We start from the raw sequence: 26,740 nt of genomic DNA on the forward strand, positions 1-26,740 counted from the left end.
AACTGAGGCCCTTGGTCCAGTAGTCCTCAAGGAACTGAATCCTGCCAACAGCCGTGTCTGCTTAGAAGTGGGTCCTCCCCCAGTTGAATCTTTAGATGAGACCCTAGCCCTGGCTGACTCCTTTATTGTGGCCTGGGGGGAGACTTTGAAGCAGAGAACCCAGTTAAGCTGTGCCCAGATTTCTGACTCTCAGAAACTGTGAGATAATAATTGTGTGTCAATTTAAAAGGAAAGGAAGGAGACTTCTTAGAAATTTGAGTTCATTTTACTCCCAGAAAGATACGGGCTGGTAAATAGGTAGTGGGGCTGACGTTTTGTTGATGCATATGGACAAGAGAGATTTAGGAGCACTTTTGCCACTGATCTGTCAAGTTCAAAAAACATAAAGGTGGGCTTCCCTGGTGGCGCAGTGGTTGAGAGTCCGCCTGCCAATGCAGGGGACACGGGTTCGTGCCCCGGTTTGGGAAGATCTCACATGCCGCAGAGCGGCTGGGCCCGTGAGCCATGGTCGCTGAGCCTGCGCGTCCGGAGTCTGTGCTCCGCAACAGGAGAGGCCACAACAGTGAGAGGCCCGTGTACCGCAAAAAAGAAGACATAAAGGCAAACTCCAGAGCTCATCATTTGTCAGAGCTCTAGTAAGAAAGAAAAATGGAACCAGGCCTGGCCTTTTTGATGTTCTTCCATCACGCCTGTTTTCTTGGTTGTGTCTTGGCCAGGAAAAAGACCCTTCGATCGCTATGGACCGGTCCTTTTTGAGTCTACTTCCAGGCCAGTCCCTCACAGACAAACTTTACAACATTTGGATTCGCCTTCAGAGCCACGTCAATATTGTGTTTGATAGTGAGATGGACAAATTAATGATGGAAAAGTACCCCGGCATAAGACAGGTGAGCAGTGAGTTGGATCCCCATTGCTAGCCAAAGGGGTTAAATAGTAAACATGTTGTCTTGAAGGAAGAAAATGATAAACATACTTGATTTTTTTTTTAAATGCTTTCTGTGGACTTTTTTCCCCATAAAGATCCTGGAGAAGAAGGATGGTTTATTCCGGAAGCACATGATGGGAAAGCGAGTCGACTATGCAGCCCGCTCAGTCATCTGCCCGGACATGTACATCAACACCAATGAAATTGGAATTCCCATGGTGTGTGCTGTCAGGTGGCGGATGGGAGTGGCGAGGAGGGCTGGGGAGAAGGCATGTGGCCGACTGCAGTGGCCTGGGTGGGGACAGCCTCTGCCTCTTCCCGGACGAGCTGTTCGGAGGGGACCCTGGGGCCGTGGGGTGGCGTTGCTCTCACTCCCTGCCAGGTCTCCAAATACCCTCTACCCACAAGGAAGACCCACCTCCTGGGCCACCAGGGAGCAGATGGCGGGGTGCACATCCCTCCCACCTAGCTTCTTTTCCTGTCTTGGCCTAATCTTTAAGCCTTCCTAGTGAGATTGAATACATGACAGAGATGAGGAGGAGGGAAGCGGGGGGCGGTCTCCGTCCCATGTACTTGCCGGCATCAGGAGTCAGGCCGCGGAGGAGCCCCAGAGAGCGGGCATCGCCCATCCTCCCAGATCTGCAGGGGTAGGCGGTTCGCCCCATCCACCCATTAGTGTTTCCTCGAGGAGCCAGCCTCCTTTTCTCACTCCCCCACCACGTCAAGCTGTGGTGCTCGTTAGCAGCGGCCCCTTAATCGGCTTCCTCCTTAATGGGCCTTGAGGTCAGTAATAGAAGATGGTTTACTTCCCTCCATGGAGAGGCTCCTTGCCTCGTGCACGGCCCCCCTGCCGCCCTCCGGGGAGGACCGGTGAGGAGCAGAGAGAAGAGCCCAGGTGTTCCGATGGCCTTCCACCTGCTGCCGCCTCCTCCCTCGGGCACACGTGGGCTTCCTGGGCAAGGGCTCTTGTGGGAGGGGACAAGAGTCCGAGAACGCCCAGTCCGGTGCCCATGGCCTCCTGGGAACCCAGGGGTCTTTGCATCTGGAAGCTGGGTCGGGTGGCAGGGAAAAGGCATTGGGAGGTTCCTGAGTCCGAGGCCCTGGCAGGAGACCTCTTCGTTGCTCTCTTTGGACAGAGGGCAGGGGCTGCCCCTTTTGGCTTTGGCCTCATGGTGACTCCAGGGTCCCCGACTGTGGGAGGGACCTTTAGTGTTGCTCCTTTTCCCCCTTCCCAGGTCCTCTCTTTCTTGGATCCGGGTCCGTTTGGTAATGGAAGGACTCTGAATTTCCCCCGCTGCCTGTCTCCAGCCTGCCCCAAGCCTCAGGGCCGTGGTGGCCGGGGGTATTTACTCGCAGGACAGCCGCGAGAAGCAGGGTGTGTGAACTGCCTCTTGGTCCCCTGTGGCCCGCCCTTCCCACCTAGCCTTGTGGACAGGTGTTAGCAGAAGCAGAAGAGGCCAAGTCTGGGACGTAAGCTAGAGACCCAGCAGGGGGCCACGCAGACTTAGCAAGTCCCCTGTGAGGCTTACATTCCAGCAGTGGAGACGCATCAACAGATACACAAGTATAGATCTGCCTCGACTTAGGATGGGGTTATATCCCCGTAAACCCCATCGTAAGTTGAAAATGCCGTGGGTCAAAAATGCATTTAACGGACCTAACCTACTGAACAGCATAGCTTAGGTCTAACCTACCTTAAATGCGCTCAGAACACTTGTGTTAGCCTACCGTTGGGCAAAATCATCTAATGCAAAGCCTATTTTATAACGAAGTGTTGAATATCTCTTGTTAAGTTATTGAATACTGTCCTGAAAGTGAACAACAGGACGGCTCTGAGTGTATGGGTTATTTACCCTCGTGATCACGGGGCTGACTGCCAGCTGCAGCTTGCTGCCCCGCCCTGCTTCAGGAGAGTATCATACAACGTTTCAGTAGCCCAGGAAGAGACGTAAGTTCAAAATGGGGAGTACAGTTTCTACTGAACACGTGTTGCTTTTGCACCATTGTAAAGCCCCCCCCAAGTCCTAAGTCGGGCACAGTCTGTACATATACACTCTGTCAGGCAGTGGTCAGTGCAGTGGCAGAAGTGGAGTGGGCCACAGGGCGGGGAGGGCCTCACACAGAGCCACTCACGTCGAGACCTGGCCAGCATTTAGCAAGTTCCTTTACCTGGGACTTCTCAGAGTTGCTCATGTACTTAATACGTGCCTTTTGAAGCATCAAAGGGTTTTCATATTCAGTAGCTCAGAACTCGCTTAACCAGGGAATTCATTTTTCTTGGAGTGTGGTGCAGGTCCAGTGTGTCAAATGGAGCACTGAGTTTTCTCATGTATCAGGAGACCAAATCAGTTTCATCTCAGGCCAAGTAAAGAGATTTGGATGGCATGTCTGGGCTCAGGGCATGGGCCACCATCAATTAGAGATGGCTGCTGGAGGCGTGGGGGAAATGTTGGCGGGAGAAGATGGTACTTGAGGGCGGGTACCTGCCGTCTCTCTCAAGCTAGCGTTGCATGCTATTTTCTGTCTTTTGGGACTAAATGAGTGTATTGGAAGACCAGGAAATGGTGAAATTTTTAAATGGGTTAAAAAAATTTACTGTGTGAACTGCAACACTCAGATTACTCTCTTCGAGCAGACTCTGCTAGAAAAGGAGACCCAATCTCTTTCCTTAAGGGAGCGGGTCTGGAAAAATGTGGAAAAGACAGGGAGGATGCTGCTTTACTTGCTGAAGGATGACCTTGGCTCAGAGAGTACCTTTGCATCTTAGGGAAAAAGTAACACAGCCTGTTGAGTCGGATCTGGGGGTCCGTGTAACCTTTCTGCCCACCCTGAATTTTCACATCCACTCCTTGTTTCCAGGTGTTTGCCACAAAGCTGACCTACCCTCAGCCAGTCACCCCCTGGAACGTTCAGGAACTGAGGCAGGCGGTCATCAACGGCCCCAGCGTGCACCCAGGAGCCTCCATGGTCATCAACGAGGATGGTAGCCGCACGGCCCTGAGCGCCTCGAACCTAACCCAGCGGGAGGCCGTGGCCAAACAGCTCCTGACACCAGCCATGGGGGCACCTAAGCCCCAGGGGACAAAAATTGTGAGTAGGGCTTCCCTGGTGGCGCAGTGATTGGGAGTCCACCTGCTGATGCGGGGGACGCGGGTTCGTGCCCCGGTCCGGGAGGATCCTGCGTGCCGCGGAGCGGCTGGGCCCGTGAGCCATGGCCACTGAGCCTGCGCGTCCGGAGCCTGTGCTCCGCAGCGGGAGAGGCCACGGAAGTGTGAGGCCCACGTACCGGAAAAACAAAAAACAAAAAACAAAAACAAAACTTCATTTGGCCGTCCCATGAGTGCAGCGCAATTCTGGGTACATGTCGGGGCTTGAAAAACGCTCTTTAATTATAACTCCGTGGTGATTTGCTGCCCTTGAACAGGGCTGCTCAAAGGGTGGTCCTCAGAGCAGCAGCATCCCCGGGGCTGGTAGGAAACGCACATTCGTTCCTTCCCCTCTCCCTCCCCCCACCCCTGAATTAGTCTCTCTGGGAATGGAACCTAGGAATCTGTATATTAATAAGCTCTGCAGAGGGTTCCTCTGCATGCTAAAGTATGAGAACTGCCCTAAAGGAAGGGAACATTCTGTGTCTGATAACTGACAACTGACAGGTCTCATCTGATACTTCACTCTCGGGGGGCTGCTAGTTCTCGCCTGTAGTACTGTGTTAAGGGATCCTGAGGCTTTATCTGGGCTTCACCGGGAAGAGTCTATGATGGATTAGCAATGTCTGCTGAGGACAGATGGGTGGGTGACATCACTTGTGTCTGTGTCAGATAATAGCCATTCCTGCTGGGAGGGGTATAGCAAATAATGCCTAACCAGGCAACAGTGGCGGAAGTTGCTAGAGTGAAATGGGCTAGATTTGGGATTAATTTATGGTGACTGCCCAGAGTCAGGGGATGACTGTGTCTTCCACACCCACTTGCACGCTTGTTAGACCTCCTCTTGCCCTCTGATACATTCAGACCCAGTGGCCGACTAGGTTTTCTTTTTGGTGGGTTTGAGCTCTACAGAGGACCGTTGGTCCTTGAAGGAACTTTGGTTGGAGGACAGAGGGGGAGAGGAAGCCTTGTCACGGTGACCATTGGTCCCCACTGCTCTTCACCGCGGCCTGTCCTCTTGCTTCCTCTCCATCTCACCGCTGTCCCGAGGTCAAGCAGTAGGAACAGGCCATGCGTTTTCTGGTTTGGTGGCAGGGGGCACATGCAGACACGCATCTAGTCACCTGTTTTGTTTTTTCTCTTGTGCATTAAGTGAGATTTGTGTTCAGGCTCACAGGATTATTCTGCCATTTTTAAGTGCCTAGTGTTTTGCTAGGAGCTGTGAGAAAGATGCAGGAGAAATCAAGGTGTGTTTTTCATAATTTATGGTGAAGCAAGGCAAACACTGGTAATCTTCGTACTAACTCAAGTCGAGCATGTGAAACAGTCTCACAGTAGGACAGTTTGAGAAAAAAATTGAGAGAAGAGAGCAGAGCGGGGTCCGGTGGTGCCGTGCTGCACTCTGCCAGGCACCGTGCATGAGATCCTGCTGTCTTGGGGTGGACGGCCTGGTAGGGGCACCCCCAGGGAATGAGACCATAAATGTGTCACCGCTGCTGAGTGGCGTGGTGGACACAAGGGAACAGCGACGGGGGACGGTGACTTTACCCACATGAAGCTGGAGAAGAAAAGAGGGCTGTGGGCAGGGTGGGCGTGCAGGGCGAGTTTGGAGTCATCAGGAGGCAGTTGAGGGCCAGCCTGGGGGCTGCAGGGGAACCGAGGGTGAAAGCAGGGTATGTTTCAAGGGGACCTTGAAGTAGGGGGGCTTGGCTGTAGGCTGGGTGTCAAGGCTGTAAAAGAGAGAAGGTGAGGGCTTCCCTGGTGGCGCAGTGGTTGAGAGTCCGCCTGCCGATGCAGGGGACACGGGTTCGTGCCCCGGTCTGGGAAGATCCCACATGCCGCGGAGCGGCTGGGCCCGTGAGCCATGGCCACTGAGCCTGCGCGTCCGGAGCCTGTGCTCCGCAACGGGAGAGGCCACAACAGTGAGAGGCCCGCGTACCACAAAAAAAAAAAAAAAAAAAAAAGAGAGAAGGTGAGAAGGAAGCGTGGTTTCCAGTGCCCTGGAAGGAGGTGTGTCTGGGTCCTTCTGAACTGAGGTCATGGTGGAGAATCTAAGGGCTAGCTAGTCTCCTGTGAAAGGTAGAAATGTGGCACTTAGGTTAGGGGGCATAGAGTTAAGAAATGAAATTATCAGGAATTCCCTGCCAGTCCAGTGGTTAGGACGCCGAGCTTCTACTGCGGGGGGGCACGGGTTCCATCCCTGGTCGGGAAACTAAGATCCCACAAGTCATGTGGTGCAGTGAAAAAAAAAAAAAAAAGAAGAAAGAAATGAAATTATCAGAGTTAAACTCTTTGAGCACAAAGTACAACAGAGAGAAGATGTGGGGGTGGGGGGGGACCCGTGGAAGCGGGAGGCAGGTAGGGGAGGACGCCGAGGGAGAGAGGGCTCACTCTGGGTATCTGCATCTGTCTCCCACCTGTGCTGGGGGGGTTCTTCCTGGTCAAGACCAGCCCCAGAGTGTCTTTGCATCTCCCAGAGGCACTTAGTAGGTGTTCGTGGAGTTAAATATGAAGTTTCAGAAGAGTGAGGAAACGGAAGGAAGATGCAGATTTGTCCACATGAAGGTCACGTGTGACCCAGGAGAGCCCTTTGAACAAAGTGCGGGGGGACTGGGCTTCAGGGCCTTTGTGATGAGGCAGCGAAGCAGTAGCTTCATCCATGACTGGAGCAAAAGCAAAAGGATACGGGGGTTTCTGACATTAGTGGGGAGTGCGGATGGGCAGACGCACAGGGGAGCTTCCTTCCCGTGGCCTTGTTACGTCTGTGGGGCTGGGGGTGGGCTTAGGAGAGGGCAGGTGGGCCTCACTGCACACTCAGGTCAGCTCGCGGGAAGCGATGGAAATGAGTTCTCAGCAGCCGGGAGATGGAGTGAGGTTGGCCCAGTTGCCTGTCGCCTACCCTAGGTTCACATCCCGAGCGCACCATCCCTGCCTTGTCTCCCAGCCCCACCTCTCGGCGTCCCATCGACGTGGCCTCTTTCTCCCCGTCAGGCCTTGAACTTGCCGTCCCTGGTCCTCCCCAACACTCCCCAGCCGTGGCCCGCTTGTCATTCTGCAAAGCCTTCGTTCCGCTAGGGCAGGGGTCCACAACCTTTTTCAGCCAAGGGCCAGCTAGTAAATATCTTAGGCTTTGCGGGCCACACGGTCTCTGTTGCAGCAGCTCAGCCCCGCCTATGTAGCGTGAAAGCCGCCACGGCAGTACAAGGCGAATGGGCACGGCTGTGTTCCAAAAAACTCTAGTTGCAAAAGCAGGTGGCCTGCAGTTTGCCACTTTTACAACATGAATAGGGTCCCCCCCCACCGTGTGTCCCACCTCACCCCCCCAATCCTCATTGCGTTATGTTGTCACTCCAGGTACCCCCATCTGTCTGACCTCGAGTTCCTAAACCCCGTGAGGACGGGGCAGGGTGTTCGGCCCTCCACTCACCCCAGCACCCAGCATGTAGGAGGCACTTGGGAAACCCCTGTGGACTGGACGGGTCCAGGATGAGGTGCAGGAGGCTCTGAGGTGTGAGGGCCACATTTGACCTGAGGATGTGGCCCTGGGGCAAAGACAGGAAGGGAACTTATGAAACAAAAGTGGTCCTTATATTGGGACCTATATTGGGTCTAAAGGTGATTATCTTTAGTTTCCAAAAATCTCAGTGATGCCGTATGTAATGTTTATATATGTAGTCAGATACGTGTGCATTTACAATTCATTTGTAATTTGTAAAGTAATTTTTTGGTTAATGTGTTCCATATAGATCAGGACCTGGGCCAGAGGGCCGGGTGATGTGACCGGGAGGGACAGACCCAGGTCCAGGAAAGGATAAACTGCAGGTTAGATGAGGAGGGGGAGGGGTGAGTGGAAGAAGCCATTTCCCCTGGGAGGGGTGAAGTCTCTGCCGCTTCTCCTGGGCCTTGTAAATGGAGTCGGAAGTGGCCAGGACGGCCAAGCCTCATTTCCCGGCCCAGCAGTCAGCCAGGAGCAGCCCTTTGGCTCTGGCTCTGCCCCTGGGAACTCTGACCTGGGCACTGGGGCACACTAATTTTTGCTGCGGTATTTATTTAGAGACAAGAGAAAGGAAGGGCCTCAGGTTTGGGTTGGCGAGGGGAGCGCCCTGTGCTCCAGGGCTTCTGTTTGGATTGGCTGGTGCCTGCTGGCCAGGCCTGCGAGCCTTCCCAGCTGTGGGGTTTGCTCACGCTGGAGGATGTCTCGAATTTTCGAGACTCAGATCCGAGGCGAGCCCGGGGTTTGGGACCCAAGCCACAGGTCCCGGCAGTTTCCTCCTTGAGAAGCTAAAGAAATAGACCTTGGAAGTCAGTTCAGGCTCCGTGAAGTGCCCTAGGCAGCCACTCATGGGAATCCTCAGAATCCAGGTCTCCTTGGAAACACGGACATGGGGGTGGGGGGAGGATGGGTTTTTTGTTTGTTTGTTTGTTTGTTTTTGTGGTACACGGGCATCTCACTGTTGTGGCCTCTCCTGTCGCAGAGCACAGGCTCCGGACGCACAGGCCCAGCGGCCACGGCTCACGGGCCCAGCCGCTCCGCGGCATGTGGGATCCTCCTGGACTGGGGCATGAACCCGTGTCCCCTGCATCGGCAGGCGGACTCTCAACCACTGTGCCACCAGGGAAGCCCGGAATGACGGGTTTGAATTCCTTGGGGAGCAGAAAGACTGCCTCCCCGCTAGCTGCTTTTAGGACTGCCTTTTAGACTTTGAGGGGTTTGCTCCCTGCTTCCCTGAGTTGGAGGACACTTTCAGCCCAGCCGAACAGGGATGCAGGGAGGTGGGTGGGGAGCATCTCTTGTTGACCTCTAGCCTCTTTCTGTAGCCAGCTTTCTCATGCAACTTCATAATGTGGACGACATAAGAAGAAACCAGACTTGGAGTAATTTGTTTCCCCCCAACCAGTTGTCTGCTGGATAACTTAGGGGAGACTTGGGGTTGGGGGAGGCCTCACTGAGTCTCCATAATTCCCCTGGGCTGCTAAGGGCAGCCTGCAGAATGATTGGGGTAGCAGTTGCCTCATTCATTTGTTTTTTTATTTTTATTTTATTATTTTTTAAATTTTTTTGGCCGTGCCACAAGGCTTATGGGGTCTTAGTTCCCCGACCAGGGCTTGAACCCAGACCCCCACAGTGAGAGCGTGGAGTCCTAACCACTGGACCGCCAGGGAATTCCCATGCATTTGTTTTTTAAAGTGGCGTCTCTGTTCATCATTTGGGAAGCCCAGTAATTAATATAGCATAAGATTAAGGGCCTTATACTAAAGTCAGCTTTGTGGGAGGAGGTGTTCTGTCAGGAGGACGTGACCAGTGGCTTATTGATGTTGGTAAGGAACAAAAAAGCGTGAGCGCCGGTTGTCTTTAAGGAGTAAAGTTACTTGTGGTTTTCATTCTCTACTTTAAGTTTGTATTTTCTGTATTTTCCCCCACAGTAAGCATCACTTGTGCAGTTTTTCTTGCTTTCTTTAGAAATAGTTGAAGATCTTTTAAAGAAATTTCATAGAAGTAGTACACGCTCGTTGTAACACGAACATCACTAAGACGTATAAAGATAAAGGTGATGATCTGTGCCTTACCCTTCCTCCCGTGTGTCCCTGCCTCAAGGAGAGCATAGAAACAGCTCAGTGAGGATCTAAGTACCCTTTTCCCTCGTGTATATAAACCCATAGAGTTGGGTTGGGTTTTATTTATTTTTTGTTTTTTGGCTGTGCTGCATGGCATGTGGGATCTTAGTTCCCTAAGAACCCACGCACCCTGCACTGAAAGCCTGGGAGTCTTTTAACCACTGGACCACCAGGGGAATCCCCTGGGTTGGGTTTTAAATTGCCTCCTCCTATCACCTTAGGTGGCACCTGGATTGTTTTTCTTTTACTGGAATACATTATTGCCATCGCTTCAGGACTGTTAGAGGGCTAAGTCATCCTTATTCATCATTACATAATATTCCATAGTACATACCATGATTTAGCCACCAATGCCCCTTCTGTGGGGCAGCCAGGTTTTTCCCAGTTCTTGCCACTGTTAACACTGCTGCATAAACAGACACGTTCTTAGAACCTTGCATTGACACCTTTTTTGTTCTGAAAGGCCAAAAGGAAATAAGTTTTAAATGTTTTAAAATCTATTGTGCAATTGCTTTCCCAGAAGACCATGCAATTTAAACTTATTAATTTTTAAGTGCAATCAAACATTTGCAGAGAGCATTGAACTGGGAATCAGGAACCCTGTGTTTCAGTCCTGGCTCTGCTGGATGAGGTTGGACAAGTATTTCTAAAACGTGGAATTCACATTTCGAATAACGTACTCAGATGCGACCCTGGCGAGGATTCTAGAGGATCTGGCAGACCAGGAGTTTTATGGTTATATGTAGATATGCTGTCTTCAGATGCGTCTATTTCTTTCTTCAGATTAATTCGCAGAGGACTTCAAACTCCGGAAAGGTCATGCATCTCTGAAGAAGACAGAGATTACTGGACAGGGACCTGTAGCCTCGTTGGCTTATGCCTCTGTGCCCAGAGCCAGGACAGGACTATGCTGGGCTAGCAGCTATTTCTCAGAGTACCAGAGGGGCTTAGTAGCTATGTCTCAAAGACTTCTAGGGTTTCAGTCCAGACTAAAAGTTCTCCTTTTATTTAGTTGAATAAAACCTGAGACAGACAGAAGGCACACTCAGCCCAGGCCAAGGTGAGCCCTTGGAATAGTAGCGATGTTGCCGAAGTCACCGCTGCTCCCCTGTTCTCTCCTCTGCCCCCAGGTATGCCGACACGTGAAGAATGGGGACATTCTCCTCCTGAACCGACAGCCCACCCTGCACAGGCCCTCCATCCAGGCGCATCGCGCCCGCATCCTGCCCGAGGAGAAAGTCCTGCGGCTCCACTACGCTAACTGCAAGGCCTACAACGCCGACTTTGATGGAGACGAGATGAACGCCCACTTCCCTCAGAGTGAACTGGGCCGGGCCGAGGCCTACGTCCTGGCCTGCACGGACCAGCAGTACCTTGTTCCCAAGGTAGGTCTGACCTTGAGGCCGTTCCATGGTCATCGCCAGCACAACTTGGCAGTCCAGGTCCGGGCCCTTGCCAGCTCCTGGAGTCAGTGGGTGGCTCTAGGGCAGGGGCATGTGGAACAGAAGGTCTTGGCTTCTTCCGGGTGGGGTCTTCAGCTCTCTAGTGGCTAGAGGCAGGGAAAGGGTTCTCTCTTGCTGCCCCTTAAGGTGGCAGGAAAGAAGCTGTAACAGTCATCCCAGAACGCTGAGTTTAGTAGCTGCCTAATAGGTCTTGTCTTCCAGTCTGTTTGGATTCTACAACTTACTAGCCTCTGACAAGCATTAGCATCCCAGCTGTGAGGGTCCCCAAGGTCCACAGATGACTCTGATCCTTTGAGTCTGGACAAGCAGGAGTTTTAAGAGACACCTTAACCCCAAGGGTCCAGATGAAATTCCCCTCCAGCCCACGAGGAATCTCCTCTGTGAATCCCTTCCTTTATAAGCTGTTTGCGTCACAGTGATTCACAATGACAGATCATTCATTTGGGCTGCAGTGTGGAGTAGTAATAATAATGCCCAACACTTTTTCAGTGTCAGACACTACGAAGCACGTTGGAGGCCTCTCCTTTCCTCCTCCCCACACTCCTTGGGGTAGGTACTACTAACGTCCACATTGACACCTGAAGAAATGGTGTAGGGAATTCCCTGTCGGTCCAGTGGTTAAGACTCCTTGCTTGCATTGCAACAGGCGCAGGTTGCATCTCTGGTCGGGGAACTAAGATCTCACATGCAGCGCGGCGCAGCAAAAAAAAAAAAATAAATGGTGTAACTTACCGCAGGACACAGAGCTGAGGAGGAGGAGGAAGGGCCAGGATCTCCCAGATCCCTGTGGCTTGTTCTTGTGCGGGCCCTGCTGCTCTTCCACAGCAGAGAGGGAGACCTCTGCACCCAGGAAGCACCAGAGGCTGCTCGGAGACGTCCCTCATCGATTAGTAACCTCTCCTCCTGGGAACTTCTCTTCCCCTGTCAGTCCCACCTGGGGAATCAGGCAGGCGGCCAGGGTCCTAGCGTCCCAGCCTCGTTGCCTACCAGACACACCACTGTGGCTTCATCCTGGACTCAGTTATTTGTATAGAACTTTCTTTGCCTTCTCCACCCACCTTAGCTGACTGTTGATTAGTGATGGGCCTGACAATAGGTAGGAGGGGTTTAGGGGCCCACTCAGGTCCCCCAGAAATTAGAAGAAATAATTTGATTCATTTTTACTAATAATTTTATTAGTCATTAGTAATAATTTTACTAATAATTAGAAGAAAAAGAAGAAATAATTAGAAGGAAATAATTCGACTAATTTGAAAATCGGGTTTTTGTCTTTTTGTGTAAATAATATCCGTGGTAGCTATGGTGGTGGCAACAAAAGCCACCGTCTGCTGAGCACTCCCTGGGCCTCAGGCACTGCTCTGAGCAGTTGGCAAACATCCTCACTTAGTCCTCACACCAGCCCTAGGAGGTGGGTGCAATTTTCAGATGAGGAAACACCGGTCAGTGACTTGCCAGCCAGTGACGAAGCTGGGACTTGAACCCAGCACCGTTGATCCCCCAAGCCTGTGTGCTCAGCCTCGTGTGTGATTAGCCCCGTTGACAGGCGAGGCTGGGCCTGGGTGAGGGCACGTGGCCGTGAGTGGCTCCCAGGACTGAACCGGCCTTCTGGCTCTCTAAAGGGAGTGTCACATTTCACCACGGGGGACACTACCAGCGAGCAGCAGATGGTTCATTTTTTGCCGGCAGAGTGACCTCTGCGCTTTAGCCGCATGGGGAGTTGGGGTGCTCCGAAGTTCTCAGGCCAGTGAATTTGAATGTGCTATACTTGATTTTGATCGAATAAGGTAGAATCGGTGACCTCATTGCTTACAGCATGTCCTGCGACGGGCTGGACTATTTAAGATCCAGATGTGCCTCCTCATATGCTCACCTGCCTATGAGTTTTAGGTCAGGAGACAGGGAGGACACAGAAAAATAAGCTTATATCAATAAACTGAATTCTTAAAGAGTAAAAACAAAAAACAAACAAACAAACAAAACACTTCTAGGGGATGACCTGAGGGTTCACTTTACTTTCAGACAAAATTTTTTTTTTTTTTTTGGCCAGCCTGTGCGGTTTGTTGGGATCTTAGTTCCCCAACCAGGGATTGAACCAGCGTCCTCAGCAGTGAAAATGCAGAGTCCTAACCACTGGACTGCCAGGGATTTCCCTCAGACAATTTCTTTTGTCAGAGGTAAAGAGCTTTTGATTCTTGATAAATTTTGTTTAGTCCTCAGTGTGAATGCGGAGGTGGAATCGTTATTTTTTTGCTAATGGTTATAAAAGTGAAACATGTACTTTGTTGGCAAAGTCCTAAAAGGACAAGAGCTGGTTTTCCTAAGCCACTTTTGGGTAATTTTTCTTGGCGTGTCTTTATTTCCCTTTGTTTCTGTTTCCCTTTGTTCATTATTCTATTTCTTCTCTATTTCTAGGTTCTCTTCCTTGACTAACCATAGTACCCGATTTAAGTTCATTTTATTGTTGGTTATATGTGTTTAACAGGGTTGGAGGTTGTCTTCTTACTTAAAATGGGAGACGAATGGAACTCTAGCTGTTTCTTTTCCAAGAAAACAGTTACACTTTTCATTTACATGTTTCTGTGTGGATTCTTATTTTTTTCTTCAGTTTGTTGTATCTACTGAGGGCCAATGCTTCATGGAAGTTTTTTAAACAAGGCTTGAGACATAATTTCCAGACTGTGACTTAGCTACGAAATTCAAGTCACAGAATACCCTAATTCTCAAAGCATCCTGACCAAAGACATCAATTGTATTGTCATTTTGCTGTGATATTAGGTGGAATAGGATAGCTGACAATCACCTGGGTTTTTGATTCAGAGATGGTCTTTCTGATCCTAAGCAGATTTAGGAAATTCAGAACTATAAGTAGACCCTTAGTAAATTGCTTTAATCAGTATTCCTCCCTAGAATTCATGATTATTGCACTGAAAGCAGTTTAGCCATTAAGGTAATTTTCTAGTCATGGAAAAGTCTGGATGGAGAGAGGCACTGACTAGATCCCATAACTGATAATTATGTTCTTTAAAGGAAAAAAGCAAAAGGGAAAATCTATATCTGCCCCCAAAGACTGTGGGATGAGTCAAATGCCTAATACTGTTTTGGGTTTTTCCTCTAAGCAAAATAAGACCTTGTCTTTGGACTAAGACACAGAGTGTAATTTTTTTATTCACGTTCATAACTCAGAGGCTTCGTAAGAAGGGCTGCGTGCCCCATCTGATCTCGCCTTCCATCTGCACCACCTATTCAGCTCATCTGTAATAATTATCTTTGCGTTTACATAAAGCCCGTTGCCACAGTATTGAGACTGTTTGACAAGCATCCTTTTTAGCCTTTGAATCAGTGCATGTGGTTAAATTCCTGGCGCTTCTCCATGGCTGCATTTGTGAGTTCCTTAGTTATGAAACATGGACATAATATTGGGCAGTATTTAACAAATCAGCAAATGATAACAATCTGTAGATCCGAGGCACAGATTTTTCTCAAGTTCCCATAAACAGTGAAAAGGTTGCAAAAACTGCTTCTTAGAGAATGTCAGCGGGCACAGCTATTTTTACTTTAGTGTGCCTTATGTTGCCATGAGGGCAGACCTGCAGATAGGGTTCAGGAGACTGGGGATCAGAAAGGCTGTGGAAAGATGAATGTACCCACCCAACTGAGGCCTTTATAAAGGCCCTTGTTTTGACATCTGGTGAATAACAGCCTACCATGGATACGTGCTGCATTATGAAGAGATGCTGACAGCAGGCATTCTTTCCTTGTGCAGTCACACACGTCAAAGCCTTCCACAACCCTCTTGAGGAGCCTCGGCCCAAACCCCACCCTCCCTGTGCTGGCCCGCTCCAAGTCACTCCTCAGGCCAGGCTGCAGTACTGCCCCCCAGAGACACCGTTCCTGACCATCCTCCTCACCCCAAATCTACGTGATGACCCATCCTGTTGTTTTCCTCCCGTATTTAAAACTCCTTGTGATACTGGATCCGTCCAGTCATTTGTTTACTGTCTAGCTCTTTCTCATCATGAAGGATCGTGTCTGCTTGGGCCACTGGAGTAGATTAAAGGTCTAACCCAGTGCCTAGGCATACAGTAGGCTCTCAATAAATATTTGTTGAATGGATGACTGATTTAGAGGAGAACCAGGCCAGAAATGTGTGAAAAATACCAAAGCGTAAAACCAAAATATAAAAACAAGGACACAGCTAACAGCAGCCAGACTAAATTTATGCACAAATGCCAGAAATATGCTGGAGTAACTAGAAACAGATAGGATTATGGAGAGAGAAGGCTAGGGGGCCTGGATGAATTTGCAGCAGTTTTGATACAGAACAGTGGGCAAAAGGCAAAGGTGGGAGCTGGTCAGGAAGCCCTGGTCATGTGCTCCGGTAGGCAGTTTGCTCTCAAGATGGGAAGCCCAAGCACCGGCCTGGTGCGGCTCACAGACAGGACAGTACGGGGATGTAAAGGAGGGCCGTTGCTAGCGGGCAGCTCCCAAGCACAGGATTAGGAATTAGAATGCGACTTCAGTTTTTCCTTTGTTCTCCTCTTATCTGTTTTGGTTTGTAGGATGGCCAGCCATTGGCAGGGCTGATCCAAGATCACATGGTTTCGGGTGCCAACATGACCATTCGAGGCTGCTTTTTCAGCCGGGAGCAGTATATGGAGCTGGTGTACCGAGGACTCACAGACAGAGTGGGGCGTGTGAAGCTGTTTCCTCCTGCCATCCTGAAGCCCTGTCCGCTGTGGACAGGAAAGCAGGTAATTGGGAGAAAACAAATGGTGGCTATAAAAAACGGAAACAGGCCACTCAGTAAAGAGGTTCTTGTTCCCAGGAGAGCCCAGGCCAGAAACAGAAATGGCAAATCAAACAATAGTCTGACTCTCTCTTTGATGGGGTTTTTGTGTGTAGATGGTTTCAAGGGAGTGTCTGCTGTGCGTAAGCTGCGTAGTTTCTGTCCTTTGCTTCTAACTTAAACTCAGTGTCCTCAGAATCCAGATACGGTGGTAATAGGCGGTGGTGCTGATGGGAGCAGTAGTTAAGGTTTGTTGGGGGTGCTTCAAGTATGTTATCTTACTTAACCCTCACAACCAACCTGCGCTGCAGAAACCATCATTATCACCATTTAGCAGATGAGGATAATGAAGTTTGGAGAAGCTGTTACATGCCCAAGTCCATAGGAGCCAGAGTTGGGATTCAAACCCAGAACTTTCTAACACCCAGACCGTCATACTATACTTAATCAGTTATGTGATCTCGGCCCTCTCAGCCTCAGTTCTTCATTTGTAACACAAAAGGGTTCAGGTTGATGAGCCCTAAGGTCTCTCCCAGCTCTGCAGTTCTTTAAATCTGCGGACCTGGGACTTGACTGCTTTTTAGTTACTAAGCCAACTTGTATTCCTGAGATAAACCTTACTTGGTTATGAGGTAGTATTTGCTAAACTTTGGTGTAGAATTTTTTGCCTCTGTGTACATGAGGGATTTTGATAGGTGGTTTTCTTGTCATTTGTTTGCCTGGTTTTGGTATCAGGGTAACCTTGGCTTCATAGGATGAGTTGGGAAGTATTTACTCTTCTTCCGTTTTCTGTAAGAGTTTGTATAGTATTTTTTTAAATAAATTTATTTATTTATTTTTGGCTGCGTTGGGTCTTCATTGCTGCACACGGGCTTTCTCTAGTTGCGGCGAGTGGGGGCTACTCTTCGTTGCAGTGCGCGGGCTTCTCATTGCAGTGGCCTCTCTTGCTGCGGAGCACGGGCTCTAGGCACGCGGGCTTCGGTAGTTGTGGCACATAGGCTCAGTAGTTGTAGCTTGCAGGCTCAGTAGTTGTGGCTTGCGGGCTTAGTTGCTTCACGGCATGTGGGACCTTCCCGGACCAGGGCTCGAACCCGTGTCCCCTACATTGGCAGGCGGATTTTTTTTTTTTTTTTTTTTTTGCGGTACACGGGCCTCTCACTGTTGTGGCCTCTCCCGTTGTGGAGCACAGGCTCCGGACGCGCAGGCTCAGCGGCCATGGCTCACGGGCCCAGCCGCTCCGCGACATATGGGATCTTCCCGGACCGGGGCACGAACCCGCGTCCCCTGCATCGGCAGGCGGACTCTCAACCACTGTGCCACCAGGGAAGCCCCTGGCAGGCGGATTCTTAACCACTGCGCCACCAGGGAAGTCCCCAGGGTTTGTGTAGTATTGATATTATTTTTTCCTTAAATGTTTGGTGGAATTCACCAGTGAAGCCATCTGGACCTGGAGTTTTCTCTTTAGGAAGGTTTGTTTAACTAAAATTTCTATTTCTCTAATACATATAGGGCTATTTAGATTATCTCTTCTTGGAGGAACCTTACTGCTTTGTCTTTTCAAGGAATTTCATCTAAGTTATTGAATTTATAGGCGTAAAGTTATTCATCATATTCCTTTACTTTCCTTTTCTATTTGTAGAATCTGAAGGTGGGGCCCCTGTCTCATTTCTGATAGTGGTAATTTGTGTCTTCTCTCTTTTTCCTGCTCAGTTTGCTTAGAGGTCTGTCAGTTTTATTATTCACAGGGAACCAGCTATTATTGACTTTCTCTAGTTTTCTGTTTTCTGTTTCATTGATTTCACCTTGATCTTTATTTCCTTTCTTCTGTTTACTTTGGGGTTGATTTGCTTTTCTTTTTTAGTTACTTAAGGTTGAAACAGAAGTCACTGATTTGAAACTTTTTTCCTTCTTTTAATATTGGCATTTTATATATAAAATTTCCCCTAAGCATGTTGTATTTTCATTTACATGCACTTCAGAATTTCTCTTTTTTTGACCCCTGAGTTATTGAGAAGTACATGATTTAGTTTCCAAATATTTAGGGGTTTTCCAGATGTCTGTATTACTGATTGCAAATTTAATTCCACTGTGGCCAGAGAGCATACCTTGGATAACTTGAATCCTTTTCAATTTATTGAGATTTGTTTTATGACTTCAAATACAGTCTGTCTTGGTAAATGATCTGTGTGTCCTTAAAAGTAACACGTATTCCTCTGTTGTTGGATGGAGTGCGCTGTAAGTATCAGTTAGGTTCAGGTGACAGATAGTTCAAGTGTACTGTATCCTTGCTGATCCCTGTCCTTCATTTCCTAAGGTCCCTGTATTGAAAACCTTTGTTTTATACTCATGTTTCATGTTCATGTCTGCTTTTGTTGTTATTGTTTTTGTTTCTAGTGGATGTGAACCCAGGTCACCATTATTCTATCCTGGCCAGAAACAGAAGTTTATTTAACAGAATAGATGGGGAATTTTGCAGTTAAGTTTAGTTCAGGGATTGGTGAGCTTTTTCTGTAACATCCAGAGAGAAAATATTTTAGGCTTTGTTGGTCATACAGTCTCTGAGTTACAACTACTCAGCTCTGCCATTGTAACGTGAAAGCAGACATAGACAAGGCTTAAATGAATGAGCGTGACTGCGATGCAATTTAACTTTATTTACAAAAACAGATGGTGGGCCAGATACGGCCTGTAGGCTGTAGTTTGCTAGCCCCCAGTTTAGCTGGTTATATGTATTTGTCCACTTATATTCTTTTTATTATTTCTTTTGTGTGTGTCTTTATTTTGTAAGTCATCTCAAGTTATCTTGGACATAAAGGGATTTTAATTCTTAAGTAAGTGTCCAGAATTTATTATTAGGATTTTGTTTAAACATAAGCAGTGAGTTCAAAATAGAACCAAATGGTGGACAAAGACTGTATATCTAGAGCTACGAATATGTTCATTCCCTTCAGTCTGAGAATCCAGCCTAAGGAAATCATCTGAAGTATAGTAAAAGATAACTTGAAAAAAGCAGTCCATGACATCGTGGTTTATAGTGGTGGAAATTAGAAAAACCTAGATACTCAGCCCTGGGGCTAAGTAAATTGTGGGATATCCATTTGTTAAGATATTATGTAGTTGTTTAAAATAGTGGTTTTAAAAAGTTATGTAACTGTCTGGAAAATTCTCTGACATAATGTTGAAAGAAGAAATAGACTACACAGTTCTATGTGTAATCACAGTTGGAACATGTTAAAAATGTATATGGGCAAAAACTTTGACATAAAAAAGATCAAAGTGATAGAGTAATTTGGTTTGTGTTAGGAATAATTTCCTTTTCACTGTTTAACATTTCTGGCCTATGCTTACTTTATAATGAAATAGAATTGGAAAATAGGCCCAGGTTTTATTTCTGTTGCAGTTGAGATTTTTCAGTGTTTTTTGAGAGGTTGGTACAAGCTGTTATTTCTTTGCAAATAGATGAAAAGGGGAAGAGTGACCGCACTGCGCAAGAATTTGTTAGTGACTCAGTCTGATTCTACAGAGAGAAGCCATGTTTTGAATCAGGAAATAAGGAACTTAGCTTGGGAAATTTATTTGTACTGCCCTAGAAAATTAAGTCTTAGGCTATTTCTCCAGGGCATTTTATACAGCCTCTTGAGTGGTTTTCTTTCCACCTAAGAATCGGAGGTCTCTCACCATTTGTTGAAAATGAGCATGTAAAGGAAGAAGATTTGCCCGTCACTGCAGATCTCGAGCATATAGCTCAATGAGTGTTCACAAAGTGAATACATAAGTCGTCACCTAGATCAGAAAGTAGAATATCACCAACACCCCCAGAAGACCCTTCCAGGCCCCTCTCAATTTCTGCCCCTCCCCAAAGGTAGCCACTCACCTGACTTCTAACACTATAGGTAAGTTTTGTCTTTTCTTGAACTTTACATAAATGGGATCATAGAGTAAATCATATCTTTGTGTGAGTCACTCATGTCATCACATGTGGTCGTAGTTTGTTCACTTCTGTTGATGTGTGGTGTTATATTATATGAATATACCATTGTATATTTGTCCATTTTACCGTTGATGGACATTTGGGTTGTCTTCGATTGTCTTCATTTGGCTGTTACAGATAGGGCTACTATGACATTCTTGTACATGTCTTTTGTTGAGCATATATATGCATTTTGATGGGTAAATGCCAAGGAATCAAATTGCTGAGTCATAAGATCTACCTTCAGCTCTAATAAATAGTTTAATAAACAGTTTTCCAAAGTGCTTGTAGCAATTTACACCTCCACCAGCAGGGCATGAGAGTTCCGGTTACTCCTTATTCTCAGCAGAACTTCATATTATTGTCCCATTTCGTTTGGGTGTTTTTTATTTTTTGTCTTTTCCCCCATGGGTGTAAATTTAGCCATTGAAATGGGTGTGTAGTGGTGTCTTATTGTGGTTTTAGTTTACATTTCCTTAATGACAACTGAGGTTAAGCACCTCTTCATATGCTTATGGCCACTGGGATCTCACCTTTTGTGAAGTGCCTGTTAAGTCTTTTGCTTTTTTTTTAGTCTATGCCATTCTCTTATTACTAGGTAAGAGTTTTAGAAATATATTCTAGTGTAAGTCCATTGCCAGATATATGTATTACAAATACCTTCTGCTTGATGGCTGGCCTTTTTGCCCTTTCACTTAATGCTGTTTTCTGATGATCAGAAGTTCTTTGTGAAATATAATTCACCAGGCTTTGCCTTTTATGGCTAGTCCTGTATAAAAACTACTTGGCTGCCCCAAGGTCATTAAGGTATTTCCCTGTATCGTTGTTAAGCAGCTTTATGGTTTGCCCATTCATGCTTAGGTCTCCTGTCTGCCTGGAGTTGCATTTTGTGGGTGTTGTGGATGTGAGGAAGGGGTCAGGATTCATTTCCTTCCCATAGGACTATCCAGTTGACACAACATCATTGGTGAAAAGACCACTGTTTTTCCTCTGCTCCTGTGTTGTATCTCCTGTGTTGTAAATCAACTAATTGTGTATGTGTAGGTCCACTCCTGGACTCATTTCAGGTCCATTGATTAGTTTGATCCCATTGCACCAATACCACACTGTCTTAATTATTGTAGCTTTATAGTAAGTTTTGATTTTCGATAGTAAAAGTTTCCAGCTTTCTTCTTCTTCATGACTATCTTGAATATTCTTGGCCCTGTGAATTTCCATATAAATTTCAAAGTCATCTTGTATACTTCTGCAAAAAAGTACCTGCCAGGAGTTCTTCTGAGATTACATTCCAGTGTTGAATCTTCCAAATTATGAACACAGTATGTCTTTTGATGACATAAAAGTCTTGCTCATCTTTCATTAGATTCATTCCTAGGTATTGCTATTATAGATGATATTATGTTTTAAATTTCCTAATTGTTTATGGTTGGTATATAGAAATACAATTAATTTTTGTATATTGTCCTTGATTCAGCAACCTTGCTGATTTCATTTATTAGATCTCTGCCCTTTAAATTCTTTTTAACTGTAGAAGTTTCTTGTTAAATAAAGAGACAGTATGGCTTCCTTGGTGGCGCAGTGGTTAAGAATCCACCTGCCAATGCAGGGGACACGACTTCGAGCCCTGGTCCGGGAAGATCCCACATGCTGCGGAGCAGCTAAGCCTGTTCGCCACAACTACTGAGCCTGCGCTCTAGAGCCCGCGAGCCACAGCTACTGAAGCCCACGTGCCTAGAGCCCGTGCTCCGCAACAAGAGAAGCCACTGCAATGAGAAGCCCGCACGCCCCAACATAGGGTAGCCCCCGCTCTCCGCAACCAGAGAAAGCCTGCGGCAGCAACGAAGACCCAATGCAACCAAAAATAATAAATAAATTAAATAGATAAATTTATAAAAATAAATAAATAAAGAGACAGTAATATGAAAGGAAAAAGGGAAAATTTCCTCTCTGTCCAATCCCATTTTTCATGTATGTGCATACTGTCATAGGAAAGAAATAAAAATGGAATCATATTATACCTACTCAGGAGAACCGTGAACCATGATTAATTTTGACATTCAATTTTGAGCTTGTATTTAAGACCACTTCTTTATCCATGATATTCTGGTGCCTGAGGCATGCACTTACCTCATCCTCAGCCACGTCGACCTCAATTTTAACTGGTCTGTAAGACGGCTTACTTTAATTGAGCCACCAGGTCCTCCAAAGGGAATCCCATTATTTCAGGCAGTTTGTATTTTTAATTTGAACCACCCTAACACACTCCAAATATAGCATGAAGTTTATTTAACTGTTTTCATGTGCTAGGTTGACAGAACCTTTCTTGTAATTGCTTTGTGACATATTTAGTTCACTTAATGATGTATCGTGGGGTTCATTCTGTCTGTACGTGTAGATTGACTTCATTCTTCTTAACCCATTCTGTGTTGTACCCAATAATGTGGATATATATAATTGATTTAACTGTCTCTCTATTGGCAGACATTTAATGAGTGTCCAGTTGTTTTGTTGTTGTGGTTTTTTTGTTTTGTTTTGGGCCACGTTGAGTGGCTTATGGGATCTTAGTTCCTTGACCAGGGATCGAATCCAGGGCCCCGGCAGTGAGAACGCTGAGTCCTAACCTCTGGACCGCCAGGGAATTTCCTATTGGCAGACGTGTAGATTGTTACCTGTTTTTTACTATTCTGAACAGTGCTGTGGTGGACACCCACTTATATCTATACTAGTGTACTTTTCGTTGGTATATATTTTAAATGAATTCCTAGAATTGTGATTGCTGGCTTAAAGGGTATACACATTTCAAAACATTTTTAAAAAAGAAGTCCATTTAATTTTTAGAACATTTTTTAAAGTTCAATACAGGCTTCATATAAATAATTTAAATAATAAATAATTATAATTCTTGTAGATTTTGCCTCCCTTCACAGTTTAAAAGAATGTTGCAGGTATGATCTTTCCTCCCTAGCATAGTTTATGACCAGAAAGTAAATTATGCACTTCTAGAATATTAGTGTAGGTAAGGACCTCAAATCATCTTGTCTGGCATCCTTGTTTTTTTTATTGAAATGTAATTCATACTTAACAGAAAAGTTACCATTTTTGGTAAGTATATAATTCCGTGGGTTTTTTTTTCGGTGTATTCTTTATGTTGTACAGTCATCACTGCTAATTCCAGAACATTTCCATAACCCCCAAAAGAAGCTCAGTACCTATTGGCAGTCACCCCTGATTCCTCCTTCCCCCATTCCCTGGCAATCACTTTCTGTCTCTGTTGATTTGCCTGTTTTGGACATTTCATATACACAGTATCATACAAGTTAGGTACGCTTTTGTGGCTTGGTACTTTTACTTAACATAATGTCTTCAAGATTCATCCATGTCGTAGCGTGAACAGTACCTCATTCCTTTTCATGATTGAATAATATTCCATTGTATGGTTATACCACATTTTGTTTATTCATTTGTCAGCTGATAAATGGAATATTTGGCTCGTTTCCACTTTTCAGCTGTTATAAATAAGGCTGCATTGAGTATTCATGCACCAGTTTTTATATGAATGTGTACTTTCAGTTCTCTTGAATATATAGCTAAGAGTGAAATTGCTGGGTCATATGGTAATTCTGTGTTTAACATTTTTGAGGAACTACCAAACGTTTTTCCAAAGCAGCTATACAATTTTACGTTTCCACCAGCAATGTATGAGGGTTCCAATTTCTGCACATCCACACTCTAGCACTTATTTGTCTTTTGTTTTTTAAATAACCATCTTAGTGGGTGCAAAGTGGTGTTTCGTTGTGGTTTTCATTTGCCTTTCCCTAATGATTAAAACTATTGAGCATCTTTTCATATGCTTCCTGGCCATTTATAATATCTTCTTTGGAGATACGTCTATTCAAGCCCTCTGCCCATTTATTAATTGGGTTGTTCGTCTTTTTAATTGTTGAGTTCTGACAGTTCTTTATATATTGTGACTATTAGATCTGTATCACATATATGACACACAGATATTTTGTACCATCCTCTGGGTGGTTTTTTTCACTTTCTGGATAGTGCCCTTCAACACACACATATTACTGTTGATGACGTCCTATTTATTGACTTTTTCTTCCGTTGCCTGTGCTTTGGGTGTCACACCTGAGAACCTGTTGCCTAATCCAAGGGTGCACAGATTTACAGCTGTGTTTCCATCTAAGAGTTTTATGGTTTTAGCCCTTACATGTCGGTCTTTGATCCATTTTGAGTTAATTTTTCTATGTGGTGTGAGGTAGGGGTCCAGCTTCCTTCTTTTGCCAGTAGATGCAGTTGTCTCGGCACCATTTGTTGACAAGACTATTCTTTCTCCATTGAATGTTCTTAGCACCCTTGTTAAAAGTCAGTTAACCACAGATGTATGGGTTTATTTTTAGACTCTCATTTCTAGTCTCTTAATCAATATGTCTGTTTTTATGCCAATATCATGTCCTAATTACTGTAGTTTTGAAATAAGTTTTAAAATCTGGAAATGTGAGTCCTCCAGCTTTGTTCTTTTTCAAGATTGTTTTGGCTCTTTGGGGTGCCTTGCATTTCCATATGAATTGTAGGGTCAGCTTGTCACTTATGTAAAACTGGCAGTTGGAATTTTATTAGGGATTGCATTGAATCTGTAGATCAGTTTGGGGAGTGTTGCCACCTTAACAGTATGAAGTCTTCCAATCCATGATGTCTCTCCATTTGCTTAGATCTTCTTTAATTTCTTTAAATAGTATGTTATTGTTTTCCACTTACAAGTTTTGGACTTCTTTGGTTAAATTTATTCTTGAGTATTTTATTCTTCCTGATGTTATTGTACATGGAATTGTTTTCCTAATTTCATTTTCAGGTGGTTCATTGTTGATGTGTAGAAATATGGTTGATTTTTTAAAAAACAAATTTATTTGTTTGTTTATTTTTGGCAGTGTTGGGTCTCTGTTGCTGCGCACGGGCTTCCTCTAGTTGCAGCGAGCGGGGACTGCTCTTCGTTTCAGTGCGCGGGCTTCTCATTGCGGTGGCTTCTCTTGTTGCAGAGCATGGGCTCTAAGCGTGCAGGCTTCAGTAGTTGCGGTACGCAGGCTTAGTAGTTGTGGCTCGCGGGTTCTAGAGCGCAGGCTCAGTAGTTGTGGCACACGGGCTTAGTTGCTCTGTGGCATGTGGGATCTTCCCAGACCAGGGCTCGAACCCATGTCCCCTGCATTGGCAGGCGGATTCTTAACCACTGCACCACCAGAGAAGCCCTACGGTTGATTTTTGAATGTTGATCTTATATCCTTTAGCTTTGCTGAAGTCATTTAGTAGCTCTAATAATTTTTTGTGGATTCCTTCGGGTTCTCTCTGCATAAGGTTATGTCATCTGCAATTAGAGGTAGTTTTCATTCTTACTCTCCAATCTGAAAGCAGCTTTATTCTTTCCATGCCTGATTGCCCTGGCTAGAACCTCTGTTGAATAGAGTGGCAGGAGCACACATTCTTTTCTTGTTCCTGATCTTAGGCAGAAAGCGTCGTCTTTGCTCACTGAAAATGGTAGATGTAGGTTTTTCATTGATGCCTCCCCTTTATTAGGTTGATGATGTTCCTTCCTATTCCTAGTCTGTTGAGTGTTTTTATCGTGAAAGGGTATTGAGATTGTCAAATGCTTTTACTGCCCCCTTGATTTTACAGATTAGGTGGCAGGTCACATCTCCCTGTCCTTAGAATGGTTGGATACATACGTTACCTTTCTCTCAGATTTTCCATCCTGACTGTGCCCAGCTGGCGGTCCCCACTAGGCATGGGGCACTGTGGTTGAGGTGCAGCTGTGGTCAGCATCCCAGGGAAGTCACCCTCCTGCCTTTGCTCCTCACCCCCTCTCCTGGCGGTGCCAGCCTTGTGAAGAGCGGGGGCCGTGACCTTCCTGCTCATTTTCTGAGGGGTAACAAGGACTGTTGTCTGCTCTCTTTAACGATGCTGTTGCCAGTTGTCCCTGGTTCCCAGAGCACACGCGTGAAAAGACAGCTGCTCTCGTAGCTGCCCCGACCCCATTGTGCACATATAGATACTTCTTTGTGGGGCACAGGCACACAAAGAGCTGTTGATGCCAGCTGATGGCTCCCAGCCCCTCCTCAGCCCTGGGCCTGTCGGACCGGTCTGCCTGCCCCCAGCCTGCCGCGTCTTTGGGAATGCGTGCTCTTGGCCTCTGTGGAGCTGACCCGTGGTCATCCCCAGGTATGGCTGTCCCCATGTGGCTTCCCTGTGGAGCAGCTGTTTGCGAAATCGTCTCTCTTGGCCTCCTGCTGGCAGTCGTGTATTGAGTGGATGGCCATACTGATGGGCCCAATTGGGCAGGGGAAGGACTCCCCGGCCTTTCAGTAGCCATAATTAATCCCAGTCAAATCAATTTATTTCTGGTATTAGCTGTGTAGAAGTGAATTGTGTGGGAGCCCTTGGGTGGCCGAGCAATCACATCGCCAGCGCGCCCTGTGATAGGCGAAGTTGAGACCTCACACACGTCCCATGTGCTCCCCACTCAGGATGCCTTAATAGCTGCTTCTAAAGTGCCAATCCTTCTTATCAGTCTCACTTGGGAGGCTTATTCTTTGCAGCATTTATTTAGCTTCAAAGTCCAGACCAGGAATGGATTTGGAACAGGTGATCCTGCTACAAGTTAAGTCTGAGCACGTCACTCCTTTGATCAAAACTTTCCAGTTACCTTTCCTTCTCACTCAGACGAAAAGCCTTCTGCCCAAAACGCATGATCTGATCTCTGCAGGGCTCCCTTCTCCTTCGTGGTGAGGCTTTCCCTGCCTATCTTACGTAAAATCCCAGGTACTCTCTCCCCCTGCT

The 26,740-nt window shown here is 46.6% G+C and overlaps 1 protein-coding gene across 1 annotated transcript in view; it reads left to right on the top strand.

Annotated features, from left to right (window-relative positions):
* POLR1A (RNA polymerase I subunit A) overlaps positions 1–26,740 on the top strand; it is a 78,124-nt gene that overhangs the window by 21,593 nt on the left and 29,791 nt on the right. Inside the window, exons 10-14 of the mRNA XM_060117017.1 lie at positions 717–887; positions 1,021–1,143; positions 3,785–4,015; positions 10,818–11,072; positions 15,710–15,901. Of these exons, the coding sequence (XP_059973000.1) occupies positions 717–887; positions 1,021–1,143; positions 3,785–4,015; positions 10,818–11,072; positions 15,710–15,901 (972 nt within the window). The remainder of the gene's footprint in view (positions 1–716; positions 888–1,020; positions 1,144–3,784; positions 4,016–10,817; positions 11,073–15,709; positions 15,902–26,740) is intronic.

The sequence above is a fragment of the Mesoplodon densirostris genome, chromosome 14 (assembly GCF_025265405.1).
Source record: "Mesoplodon densirostris isolate mMesDen1 chromosome 14, mMesDen1 primary haplotype, whole genome shotgun sequence".
NCBI classification, from domain to species: domain Eukaryota; kingdom Metazoa; phylum Chordata; class Mammalia; order Artiodactyla; family Ziphiidae; genus Mesoplodon; species Mesoplodon densirostris.